The sequence below is a fragment of the Saccostrea cucullata genome, unplaced genomic scaffold (assembly GCF_032062105.1).
Source record: "Saccostrea cucullata isolate Sc308-1 unplaced genomic scaffold, CSIRO_AGI_Scuc_v1 ctg681, whole genome shotgun sequence".
Lineage (NCBI taxonomy): Eukaryota > Metazoa > Mollusca > Bivalvia > Ostreida > Ostreidae > Saccostrea > Saccostrea cuccullata.
The window spans coordinates 30,784-45,399 of NW_026926145.1; the positions used below are offsets into that span (position 1 = coordinate 30,784).

At 33.7% G+C, this 14,616-nt stretch overlaps 1 protein-coding gene across 1 annotated transcript in view; it reads right to left on the reverse strand.

Annotated features, from left to right (window-relative positions):
* Positions 1-581: 581 nt before the first annotated feature.
* Positions 582-14,616, reverse strand: part of LOC134270923 (zinc finger protein 330 homolog) — a 36,697-nt gene continuing 22,662 nt past the window's right edge. Inside the window, exons 2-10 of the mRNA XM_062753175.1 lie at positions 4,560-4,579; positions 4,157-4,227; positions 3,781-3,860; positions 3,512-3,638; positions 3,041-3,145; positions 2,652-2,698; positions 2,386-2,503; positions 1,225-1,356; positions 582-740 (exon numbers count right to left, since the gene is read on the reverse strand). Of these exons, the coding sequence (XP_062609159.1) occupies positions 613-740; positions 1,225-1,356; positions 2,386-2,503; positions 2,652-2,698; positions 3,041-3,145; positions 3,512-3,638; positions 3,781-3,860; positions 4,157-4,227; positions 4,560-4,579 (828 nt within the window). The 3' untranslated portion in view covers positions 582-612. The remainder of the gene's footprint in view (positions 741-1,224; positions 1,357-2,385; positions 2,504-2,651; positions 2,699-3,040; positions 3,146-3,511; positions 3,639-3,780; positions 3,861-4,156; positions 4,228-4,559; positions 4,580-14,616) is intronic.

Sequence of the window (14,616 nt, forward strand, 5' to 3'; positions counted from 1 at the left end):
CCTAACTTTTGAAAAGTTAGAACTAGGGCTTTCATATTTCTGCCTATCCTGTGCTGACATCGATATCGAGTGCAGTGTTTCACAGGTGTATTATTTCTTTGGGTACCAACACTTTCGACCTTGACCTTTGGAGTTTGACATGCATTTTATTCAACCCTTGCCATAAGCTGCCATAAGGGGGGCATTAGTGTTTCACAAACACATCTTGTTTGGTCATATTTTGCTTAAAAAACAACTCTGCAATACTCAAACACTCAAATAATATAAAGCAAATTAAAAAGAAATGTTTATGATGTATTTTTGGCCAAATTGCTTTTTTCATGAAATTTTCTAGGCTATGTTCAAGGGGTCAAATTTCTCTTTGATGGACAAAACATACACTTATCAAGTCTTTAAATTATTCAGAAAAATATAAGCTTTTGAAAAGTTAATGTACTTTTTTTCTGGTCAGAGCAGAATACATCCTTAAACAACTTGGCATATAGACTTATAAAAAATCAATTTTCAAAATCGTACTGCACATTATGCAGTACACAGGGGAATAGGAATAACATGCTATCAGAAAATACAACATATTCCAGTTCTTTTGTAAAGCTATTTATTGAAGCTTCATCAAGATCCAGCTCTTTCGTTGTCAAGTTTTAGTTGACGAACTTCCTCTAATAATTCATCTTCATCTATATCTTCATCATCAATATCATCGTCCTCATCATAATCCTCATCACTGTCGTCATAATCATCTGAAACAGATATAAAAATTAATCATGAATTATGACTATTTAAAATCACAAATGTCATCCTGCGTTTTCATCCATTCGTTAGCTATTATATCACTGTCCTTTTAGATTATGTTAACTTACTGAAATCTGCTAGCTTGCTTGTGTAAAGCATAATATATCTATGAATTACATATGAAATTGAAATAAATGAACTTTCAAAAGCAAATAGCTTTGTAATGAATATTTTTATCAATATATTACCATTTATTTTACTTTCGTTTTGGGGCTCTTACAGATGTGGAGTTAATTCATCAGAAATCTTAATAGAAATTTATCTTTGAGATATTGCTATATCAAGTAAAAAGTTACCATTTAAAATTCATCAGTAAGAGTGAGAAATTTTTCAAATATTTGGGCAACACTCAGTCCTATTTAAAATGGAAGGCCAGCAATATAACTAGCACCTGATTGTAGATAACAACATAATTTTTTCCGTCACCCTTACCGTCTTCGTCTGCTTTCACGCCTCCGAAGGAGAAACCTGATGCTCCCTGGAAGTCGTAATTCTGGTAGCTGTACTCATCATTTACATCATCCTCGTAATTCCCCCTCTGTCTCCCAAAGTCATAGGCACGAGCTGAAAAATCAGAAACAACTAGATGTCAAAACATTGTACATTGCTTTTGTCATGCTAAGCTTTGTTCTAAATCACCTAATTATGTCATTCTTTGCTGTTCCTGATGCTCAGTAGCAAAAGCTTAATTGGTCTAATACATGTATCTCCTAAGACTTAGGAAAGGTAACTAAATTTGTCAGTTGTATAAAATCCTGAATATACAAGCTTAATGAGAGAGATGTCATAATCCAGACTGTCAGGCCTCCATAATAATGATGATATACTGTACATGTACTGTAGATCACTAAATTTTCGCGACACCTTATTTTCGTGAGACAGTCATCGACTCTTGATTAGCGAGACAAAATTTTCACGAATTGTGGTTATTGCTCTATTTAATCTTAAAGAATACTATTATACACGAGAATTAAATTTTCGCGAGCACACTGTCTCGCGTAATTACGCGAAAATAAAGTTCTCACGAATAATTAGTGATTTACAGTATTATGTACATACAGTAAAACACACCTATACAGTGTAACAAATTGACACACTGAAGTGAATTTCATTCCTGTAACTTTTATAATACATTGTAAACTTGACAGATATAGTGTATTATGCTTATAATCATGACGTAGGATTGTTTCTCAAGAGCACTATGTTATAAGCATGTCTTATTGTACTACATACAGGAGAAAATGAATAGTACTGTAGAATAAATGGCACTGAAAATGAAAAGTTACTCGAGTATTACTACCTGGGATATATACATCTGCACACTAAAATTATCAGTTGTATTGGAATTTGGTCTATGTGCCAGCACTGCTGGAAGTTAGTTATTGTTTCATATATAGATATACACCAGATTTTATGAATGTATGTCTATCATTCCGACAGTGTACTTATATGTTCACTATTGATTTGAAAGTACTGTATAGTGTATCAGTCCTACAGAATACTTATATAATCTCACTCTTGATTTGTAAGTACTTTATCAGTCTTGATTTGTTGGTACTGATCTCAGTTCTCAGAGTATTTCTATAATCTTACTATTGATGCTCATTTCCTTTGTCTCCTTGGTTTCCAGTCCACACTTGGGGCACGGGATCGCTTGTCCTTTACTGTATTTAACCCCCTTCCTTCGGACATGGTCATCACAAAAGCATGTCTGAAATCACAGCCAGCAAAAAACATAATTTATAAAATCTAGCTAAAAAAGCCAAAGAAAATTTATCAATTGAAACTATGGTTTGACAGAAATATTTAAAATTAATAAAAACATGTACAAACACTGAATTTAAAATATAAAGGTTTACCTTGCACCTAAGGCATGAGTACTGTCCAAGCTTATTGCAGGACAAACCTTAAAAACAGAAAAACGATCAAGATCTTAAACAATATATCTACCACTTAATTAAAGATTCTAGCTTTGAAAGAAATCAATGCCTTATAAAGTTGCTACCTACATGGCATCAGCTTAGAGTAAAAGCATTTGTAAGAATTAGACTAGTAAGGTCCTAAAAATGCTGTATTAGTGTAAAATAACAATGAAATTTTGAAAACATAGCAGAACTGTCAAAGAACTTTGAGACAGTCAAACTGAAGTAATAAATTCCTGGTCAAAAAATTTCAAAGTCTAATATGTTAGCATAACACCCCTCAGTGTTAGTTGTCTGAAGATAGAATAATCAGTGATTGATCTTACATTTGAAGTTTTCCGAGTCCAGTTGTTGGCAGCTAGCTTGGTGCTCAAACTGATCATCTTCACAGAGAAACTTCTTACAATAGGAACACTTGAAAATTCTACCACCTATATATTGTAAAACACAGAGAAACATTGTACAATAGGAACACTTGAAAATTCTACCACCTAAATATAGTAAAACAAAGAGAAACTTTGTACAATAGGAACATTTGAAAATTCCACCACAAAAATAAAGCAAGACATGAATATATATATTTATAACTGTATTAGAGGAAGAACTTTATAAGAGTTTGGATACTCAGTATCTGAAGATGTTAGATAATGTTAGTGTTATATAATATAAAGTTATTGTATTTCTTAATGAAGGTGTTTGGCTTGGCATCATATTACACAAGGAAATGCCATTACATTTTATAAACAGATTAGAATGACTTTGATAAGAGTTCTCCTTGTTCTGTTAAGGAAGCTTACCCTGCTCCCACACCCCCCTTTTACACTCGCAGCACTGAGCATCCGTTAGAGGACAGGTACAGGCGTGGACAGAGAGGCACCGCGTACCGTGACACACCCAGGCCTCACAGAAATCACAGATCGCACCCTGTAACAGAGATCAAGACTATTCTGATAGAAATTTATACTACAAGGAACAGGATTCTTCATGTTGAAGCAAATATTGAAATTGAAGGCTATGACATAAATAATATATTTTGTTTAATTTCAGCTGACTGACTCTATCTTACCACCATTGCAAGCCCAGTTGTATTCGTTCCGGAATGTTTAATGCAACAGTCACCGAATTTTGCCATACATTTTTGTTTACCTTTAATAAAATATAACATAATCAAATTAAATTACCAAGTCTAAAATCATTTAACTAATATTTTACTGGTATAATACATCATGATATTTAATACACAGCTAGGTAATGAAGTAAAAACATGTATTTAAATTCTTTCTTTTGTCTTCAAAAATCTCTCTCTCTACTTGGTTCAATAGCATATACATGTATTTTGAAATCAATGTTTTGAACTGTACATGGGGATGAAAACACAAAGGATCTAAGTAAATTTTTAATTATAAACTATGACTTGAACTACATTTCTACATACAGCTTACCACAATGTCCACACACAGGAAGTCTTTGTAACGCTGAACAAAAATAACAGAATGCTCTATTCTTCTGGGATCTGTGGGGAATATCAAAGATCTTGATCAGGTTTCAAAAAGATGGACAAGTAAATAAATACAGTGTCTTTGTTTTAATAAATTAATTAACAAGAAAAAAAACAGCTTCCACATTAGAACTGCAAGTTAGGTAAATCACAAGAAAATCTAACTAGGTCTTAACAAACTTCATCAGCATTTTCCAGTAACCATTTGCATTTTTCTTATTTTTAATATTAAAAAAAATTAAGCTGAGATACCCTGAACAAGAACTAAGAGTGGTAATTTAAACTAAAACATGATTAATATCTGAACTCACATGTAAAAGTAAATAATTATATTGAAAATTCATTACCGTTTACATTGATCACACTCCTGAAAAGAGACAAAATCATTCATAAATCTGTTTGTCAGAAATGTTTATTAATGATAACATAAAGCGACTAAAACTTCTCATCCATTGGACAGGTCCAGAACAATCTCTTCGTTTGGCTATAGTATATAAAGCTATTCAAAATAACTTGATAAGGCTTTTTATAGCGAGCGTCACAAAGCGACACTCGTAACTGTGAGCTCTAACGACAACGCCTGGGCAAAGAGAAATTTTGGACTACTGCACATTCATTCCACAGAATTTTTTTTGCTGTAATTTTGACCCACAATGCATCATAAAACGATAAAAGTTAAAAGAAAAATAAACTTGCCTTGATTTAATGAATTTATCTGTTTATTACAGAAAAATAGTCATAGACTGATTGAAATCAGCTCTGTTCAAGCTTCGGTTTGGTAAAGCAACATGCAAACGACGTCATGTGATGTCAGAATCTTATACGTCACGTGTGATTTGACGAATCCCATCTAAATGAAAACTGGATAGGTTCTGCGCTTGCCTTAACGGTCGCACCATCAACATATTATCCTTTTTCACGAAAATATTTTTTTTTATAAAGAAACAAAAATTGCAAGTATTTGATTAATATTCATATAACTAGTTACTACAAAAAACTATTACATATGCAATTTAAATCAAAGATACTTCTATCATTGTAGATTTTGAATACTTTTAGGAAACAGATGAATTTGCAATGTTTGAGTTGCTGCACATTACATTGTGTGCATTGAGGCATGGATGGAAGTATGATTGTTTCTCATAATTGTTGAATTATTACGGTTATTTACCAATCAATACTCTTCATAATAATAATAATAACTGTCCCCTTTGACAATTTCATTCTAAAAATAACTTATAATGCTTATAATAATTTAGCCCCAAAACTTAAATAAGAACTTTGATTACAAAATCTGTTATCTCTCAAGGAGACACAATTTGATGACTGATTTTTGCATACAATGTTTTCAGAATAGTTCAAAGTTGCATCACAGTGTAATTTTTTGTACATTCTGAAAAAATTAAATAACCTATCTAATAAAAAGTGAAATGAAATGCAACAGTCTAACAGAGACAATTTTGTGCCTCTGCTGGGAATTGAACCCAGGGCCTCTGGCTTAAAGGTTAACCCTTTAGCTCAATTTGGTAGAGCAGATGAAGACATCTCATTCTCTGGAGGGGGAGAATATGGTAGCATAAGATACATGGCTAATGGGTTAACCCCTTATAGATATGGCAAGAAATTGGTACTGCGTTTTTAGGTGATACTTTTGTACCCTAGGGTACACCCTTATTAAATGTATGGAGAAAAGGTTACAAAAAGGGTACACTATTTATTCCTACTGAAAACGAAAATAGATGCTTCCCAGTGGTAGGAAGACTGTAACATCTATATAAGTAAAATTAAAAAAAATGTAGCCAATGCTCAGGGTACAGGGGGTACAAAGGGTACACATGGGTACAGCAGGTTACAACACTATAAGAAATGGATACAAGGGTTTAGAATGCTGAAATTTTCTAAGTTAAAATTAAAAATAATGGAGTGGATGCTCAGGGTACAGTGGGTACAAAGGGTACACATGGGTACAGCAGGTTACAACACTATAAGAAATGGATACAAGCTAGGGTTTAGAATTTAAGGATGAAATTTTCTAAGTTAAAATTAAAAATAATGGAGTGGATGCTCAGGGTACAGTGGGTACAAAGGGTACACATGGGTACAGCTGGTTACAACACTATAAGAAAAGGATACAAGGGTTTAGAAGGCTGAAATTTTCTAGTTTAAAATTAAAAATAATGGAGTTGATGCTCAGGGTACAGTGGGTACAAAGGGTACACTTGGGTACAGCAGGTTACAACACTATAAGAAATGAATACAAGGATTTAGAAGGCTGAAATTTTCTAAGTTAAAATTAAAAATAATGGAGTGGATGCTCAGGGTACAGTGGGTACAAAGGGTACACATGGGTACAGCAGGTTACAACACTATAAGAAATGGATACAAGGGTTTAGAATGCTGAAATTTTCTAAGTTAAAATTAAAAAATAATGGAGTGGATGCTCAGGGTACAGTGGGTACAAAGGGTACACATGGGTACAGCAGGTTACAACACTATAAGAAATGGAAGCTAGGGTTTAGAATTTAAGGATGAAATTTTCTAAGTTAAAATTAAAAATAATGGAGTGGATGCTCAGGGTACAGTGGGTACAAGGGTACACATGGGTACAGCAGGTTACAACACTACTAGTATAAGAAATGGATACAAGGGTTTAGAAGGCTGAAATTTTCTAAGTTAAAATTAAAAATAATGAAGCCGATGCTCAGGGTACAGTGGGTACAAAGGGTACACTTGGGTACAGCAGGTTACAACACTATAAGAAAAGGATACAAAGGTTTAGAAGGCTGAAATTTTCTAAGTTAAAATTAAAAATAATGGAGTGGATGCTCAGGGTACAGTGGGTACAAAGGGTACACTTGGGTACAGCAGGTTACAACACTATAAGAAATGAATACAAGGATTTAGAAGGCTGAAATTTTCAAAGTTAAAATTAAAAATAATGGAGCCGATGCTCAGGGTACAGTGGGTACAAAGGGTACACATGGGTACAGCAGGTTACAACACTATAAGAAATGGATACAAGGGTTTAGAAGGCTGAAATTTTCTAAGTTAAAATTAAAAATAATGAAGCGGATGCTCAGGGTACAGTGGGTACAAAGGGTACACTTGGGTACAGCAGGTTACAACACTATAAGAAAAGGATACAAAGGTTTAGAAGGCTGAAATTTTCTAAGTTAAAATTAAAAATAATGGATACAAGGTTTTAGGAGATTGGAATTTTTGAATCACTCGAAAATTGACTCCCGATCATTATTCTTTGAAAGTCATTATTTGTCTTTACACCAGCAACTCAGATGTCATTGGGTTTAGTTAACAAAAAAGGTGTACTTTTAATATTAGTCACTTGGGCTAGGTATTGGCCCGGGATTTCATATTGTGTTATATTGCGATATTTTTTACTGTATTGCGATATGTATTGCAATATTTTCAATGTAATTTATATGGAATTTTCTTGATATATTTACTTTAATTTACATGCAGAATGTGCATAACTATGATAAGCTCTGGAATGTTCCCACAAAACAACTTCTGTCTTACTGTTTGGCTTAAGCTTATTTTGAAAAATAAATCAAGTCAATTTAAGTCACATAAAACAAAGACAGGTTGAAATGCTCACACGTGGACATATACACAAACGTTTTGGTAACTCGGAATTGTCCAGAGTAAAACTATATTTTCTTCGGATGACGGAATGTCCAGTACATCTAATGGTCACGTCCGGGATAGTCCACAGCAGTTTTATCACACATACGCAATTATCATACAAGTCGAACGCTCTTTGAGGTTGAGGATTGACACTAATTCCTTAGATAAATACTAAGTGACAAATTCCTTTTTACTGTCTTAACTTAACTTGATAGGTAAATAATTTTAGCATATGTTAAAAATAAGCATTAGAAATAATTCTCTTCATAAAATTCAATTCTGTTACATTTCAAATGAATTAATTTGTAAAATTAAATTTATGACAATTGTCTAGCTGCAGATCTGTAGCTCGCTAGCTGCATGTTCTAAAAAAATTGAGATGGATCATCAGAGAACTAATTTTGACACATGTTTGCCAATTATTGAAATCCTAGTATTTCCGTGCAAAGTAAAGCAGTTTGACCTGGAGAAAACTCAATCATCCACATACTAGTAGTTCATTGAATTTTCTCTTCCGAAACACATTCTCTCTCTCTCGATCTCCATAAGAAATTTTGGATATGCAGTCGCAATACATGTACTTAGTTTCTTCCTAAGTCATCGATTTACCTTTCCTAAAGTTACGACATAACTTAGGAATATCCTAAGATAAGACGAGGTTAGTGAAACAGTAGGCATGTTCATGAAACTTTCCTAAGATTTGTCCTAAGACCATTCCTAAGATATGACAGCTAGGAAGAAACTTAGGAACATCATAAGATCAACTTAGGACATATCAAAAGATGTATTTCGACGATGACTTAGGAAGATCTTAAGTTAGGACATCCTAACTTACATGAACACTTGTATCTTAAACATTTATCGATAAATGTATAATTTTGGAAACATTTTACGGGAAAGAAATTGCATAACATTAAAAAAGGAAATACATTTACATGTCCATGTGACTTCTGTTTATTTCAATGTTTGCCTTTTTTTGCTATTATAAAATATTTAATACCGCTTGTAAATCGTATTGAAACAAACAAATTGTAGTTAAGATTTATGTAGTTTAAAAAATAATAACCTCGAGCTCTAAGTGATCTACCTTCATACACGGACTGCTGAGAAACAAGAAATTGTCGCTTATACTTGCAATGTTCAAAATCATAAGCATCAAAACAAACTTAGGATGATCTTAGGACAGGTATTATGTTGTCCTAAAGTTAGGAAAAACTTAGGAAAGTTTCTAAATTGAGGAAAGCTTCGAGAAACTGACTTAAAACTAGGACATTTCCTAAGACGTTCTTAGGACACACCGTAGTCCTAAGATAGCTTCGTGAACATGCCTGCTGATAAGTAATGAACTTAGGAAAAAGTTCCTTCCTAAGATATAACTTAGTCATGTTAGTCCTAAGTAGGCTTTGTGAAACGGGCCCCTGGCATTTTCATCATGATTTCAAAAGCATGCACACAGTGCCTGAACAATTATAGTAGAAATACAGTGGGGCTTGTAAATTTAGGTTTGCATCAATCCAATATGTGGATTATGTTTATTATACCTCCGCTTGAAAAGCGGTAGGGTATATAGTAATCGTTATTTCCGTCTGTCCGTCCGTGGGTACCCATCTCTTATCTGCAACTCCTCTCATACCACTGAAGGAAATTTAATGAAACTTTCACGGAATCTTTATTACATATTGCCATTTACAGTGCACCTCTTATTTTACTTTTTGATCTGACATATATTTTGGATTTTCCAGAGCAAAACATGGACACAGCCATTTTATTCATATGGGAGGTGGGGGGTATCATTTAGTGAGCTCATTGCTCACAGTACCTCTACTTTTTTAGCAGTTTTTATTCATTTCTTTCTCAGTATTTTGAAACCTAGCTAAAACATTTGACTGAGGGTCACGTGACAACATGGAGTAGGTGCCTGTTTTTGTCGGTCCGTAAAATATGTGAATTTTTCTAATGGAAATTCATGGATCACATAATGAATCAGTGTCAGAGGTAACAAATGTATCATGTAACTGTATTTAGTTAGAACAGTCAAACAACCGATGTTAAAATTTGTATTTTAAAGCATTCATTTTTCGAGATGGTCAACGGTCACCGATGAGTACAGTTCATTACATGTATAAACAGGTATAATCGGCAACATCGCCTACGTATACAAACGAAATACGAATTCACCTGTGTTATGCTAACAAACCCAATCTATTTGCGACTGCATTGTGTGATTCTATATTAAATCTGTGTGAATCTTGTGAAATCTTGTGAAAATTAATGATGGGTGGAAGAGGCTATCCCATACATAGAAATTCAAACAGGGGCAATAGAGGCAACAGAGGTGACAAATCATCTAATTTTCGAAATACTCACCCTGGTCCTTTTGATTCTCTCCCTTTACCAACTCAACAGTCATCACATAAACCCAAGTCATCAAAAAGATTCAGACCTAGCTCAAACTCAGATTCTGACCTCTCACAAGATCTGGTTGATCTCAGCAATCTGCTAGACAACATATCTGGTAACAAAGAGCTTCTTAAACAGGCCACAAGCATTATACTGGAAAAACCCGAAATAAAAAACTGTATTCTCGAGGAATTATCAACTGAAGTAAATGAGCTTAAGATTAAAACATCAGATCTAGAATCTCGTCTTGATGATTTAGAGCAATATTCGAGAAAAACGTGTTTGAAATTTACTGGAATTCCGGAGAGGCAAAATGAGAACACAAATGAGATTGTTCTTAACATTACAAATAAACTTATACTTCCCGAGGGTGTCGATAAATTAGACAATTTTGCTATCAGCACCTCCCATCGACTTGGCCCTCCACGCCATGATAGACCGCGGGATATCATTGTACGGTTTGTACGGTACGATGACAAGGCTTTAATCTACCAAAACAAATCTAACCTCAAAGGGTTCAACGAGAATAAAGAAAACGGGTACAGAATATACATCAATGAAGCCCTGACCCAGAAACGTGCAATCCTATACGGAAAAGTTAGACAAGCGCTAAAAAAACATAAAATAAAGGGATGCTGGACAACAGATGGCAAGATTTTCGTCAAAACACATGATGACAAACGAGTGATTATTAGGTCACATGATGATCTTGACACACCTAACTTTTATGAACAAGCGAACAGTGACCCCGAAACAGATAACGACGAAACAAACGAAGAAACTGTCAATGATCGAACCAACCGCAACTCGTTCTCGGATGTTGTGAAAAACAACACAGACAAACACGTGGACAACACCGCCGAAGCAGCCACTTCTTAGTTATTGCCACTCCCTTTCATGTTTCAACATGTTGTTTCATAAAATATAACAATTCATTATAGACAAATGCGCTTATAGACAAATGCAGTCAGTTCACAGATTTAACAATCAATGTCAATTGATCAAGCCTCAATAAATGATTACTATGATTATTAACTTGCTTACTTACTATTAAGTTTATAATTCACTTATTACGGACCTTTGTACATATTTAGATAATTTTTCTATGTTGCATATCATTATGTTGTCTTATATCATGATTTATTGTCATGTATTGTTTGGGAACACACATGCAAATGAGTCCCTTCCCATTCAGATCTGTATAGTAGACCTTCTGATGTTTTTGTTAGTATTTTTTCTGTTCGTATGTAAATTTCTTTTTATTTGTTTTCAATGTTTTGCTTTGGATATAACCTCATGTTTATATATCTACAACTGTCAACATATCTGTTACAAAAACTCAAACTCAACTCCTAGTCTTTATACATACATGTACTGTGTACATTTTTTACAAAATTTTCCATTTTGCGGCGAATTAAATGTCTTTAGATCCGACATTATAGACAATGGGTAATAGTATAGAGCAATATCGAGCCGCAATTGGAACTTTTTACTTTGTGTGTAGGTATGTAACTTGCTCGTCAATGTTTGTTTTTCTTTCACTGCGTGATATTTTTATCTTTTTCCAACATGTGACTCGGAAAATTCTGTTGAAAAGTTTGTATTTTGGTAAAAATCTGTCAGTACACATATCCCTTTTCATGCAATTTTTTGCTTTTATTTTGTTATTAATATCTGGTGATATAGAAACAAACCCAGGCCCTACTTATGAAAGTGTCCTTGACATTTTACACTTAAATATCAGAAGTCTCAGAAACAAAATTGATCCACTTAAAGCCATAGTAAATGATTTTGATATTGTGTGCTTTACTGAAACGCATCTCGATGACAAAATTTTGAATAGTGATATTTCTTTAGAAGGTTTTAATTGTATTTTTCGCAAAGATCGAAATTCCTTCGGAGGCGGAGTCATTACTTACACAAGTAACAACATTCGAGCTCACAGACGAATGGATCTCGAACCTGTCAATATTGAAACTGTTGTGTTAGAAATTGATAACCCTACCTCTCAACTCTTCTTATGTTGCGTATATCGTCCTCCGCACGCAGATTCCACTTTTTGGAGAAACTTTTCATGGTCTTTAGATAAAATAAGTGAACTTTCCGACAAAATAATAATTGTTGGTGATATAAATGTTGATCTCTTAAGCACTCCTCACACACATATTATATATGAAATAATATCCAATTGTAGTCTGATCAACAGAATCAGCGAGCCAACGAGAATCACGCATTCCTCTCGAACACTTATTGACCCAATATTTACAACACAAAGCATTGACGTTACAGAGTCAGGAACTTTAAATGTAAGCGCAAATCTTAGCGACCACAGGGCGACTTATGTGTGTCTCACCATGAACTACAAAATTAATCATGCGTATAAGCGAAATGTATGGCTATATAAAGAAGCAGATTTTGAAAAACTCAATTCCTTAATTCAAGATTGCGATTGGGACAGCTTAATAAATAACGTCCAAGATGTTGACACTGCTACGGAAAACTTTACTGCTCATTTCCTATCGTCTGTACGAAAATGTGTTCCAGAAAAGTCGGTCACAATTCGTCCGAAAGATAAACCTTGGTTTGACTCAGTACTCAGGAAAAATATTAGAATACGCAACAGATTACATAAAATAGCAAGAAAAACGAAGAAAGAATCGGATAAGGCTGAATATCGAAAAATCAGAAATCAAGTCAATAACATGAAAAAATATGCGCTATCGAATTATTATGACAACATGGACCTTCAGCTATCTGAAGCGAGCGTGAATAATACTAAATTATACTGGAAAATGCTAAGAGATGCTTTTCATGTAAAACCAAACAAAGATATTCCACCCATACAATACATTTCTGATAGCGGAGAAGAAAATATAGCTTTCTCAGATGATGATAAAGTCGATGTGTTAAATAAGTATTTTTCTTCTATATCCAATGTTGATGACTCTAACAAACAATTACCACCACAGTATTACCTATGCAATGACACACTAAGTGATATAGTAATTACTGAGCAAGAAATTGTCGATATAATATCAATACTCCCTGTCAATAAAGCAATAGGTCCTGATGCAATAAGCCACAAGATGTTAAAATCTACTATTAATTCTGTGTCTAAACCGCTATGCTGGTTATTTAATAAGTCGCTGGCAGAAAATATATTTCCAGATAAATGGAAAATCGCTCATGTACTACCGTTGTTTAAAAAAGAAGATCCTTCAGTAGCTACTAATTATAGACCGGTATCATTGTTGAGCTGTGTTAGCAAAATTATGGAACGAATTGTTTTTAAACATGTGTACAATTACTTTCATCAGAATAATTTATTCTACAAATTTCAAGCAGGCTTTTTGCCAGGTCACTCAACCGTTTACCAACTACTTGAAACTTATCACACTATAATTAAGAATATCGACGAAGGAAAATTTTGTTGCATGGTATTTTGTGATCTGTCTAAGGCTTTCGACAGAGTATGGCATAAGGGTTTACTTTTTAAATTAAAAACTTATGGATTATGTGGAAATATTCTTACCTGGATAGAGAGTTATCTATGTAATAGAAGACAGAAAGTTATGTACAAAGATATTTTTTCGTCTAACAGAAACATTAACGCTGGTGTACCACAAGGATCTGTTCTTGGTCCTTTACTTTTTTTGATTTATGTGAATGATGTATCAGAAAACATGATTTCATTGTGTAGATTGTTTGCAGATGACAACTCGTTGCAAAGTTCCTCTTATAATGTTGCAACTATTGAATATACTTTAAATCATGATTTAGATATTCTTGACAAGTGGTCTTCCAAATGGCTTATGAAATTTAACCCATCTAAAACGAAAGCATTATTCTTTACATTAAAATCCAATTATTATCTCCCAAAATTACAATTTCAACGATGTAATCTAGAATACATAACCTCTCATAAGCATTTGGGTTTACTTTTGAGCCAAAATCTTAATTGGTCTGATCATATAGACAATATAGTTAAACAGGCTTACCAAAGACTAGGTCTTTTAAAAAAGCTGAAATACAATATCGGTAGAAAAACTTTATCTAAAATGTACATAACATTCATTAGACCGCTACTTGAATATTGTTCTATAGTTTGGGACGGGTGTTCTTTACAAGATGTTGAACGATTAGAAATGGTACAGCTTTATGCTGCAAGAATTATTACAGGGTTACCAATTATCGCTTCAAGAGATGCATTATATTTAGAAACAGGATGGGAACCTCTTGCAGATAGGCGAAAAGTAGCAAAACTTAATACTATGTACAAGGTACATCACAACTTAGTACCCGATTATTTAAAAAGTATTTTTCCCGCAACAAGACGTAATGAATCAAAGTACGATACAC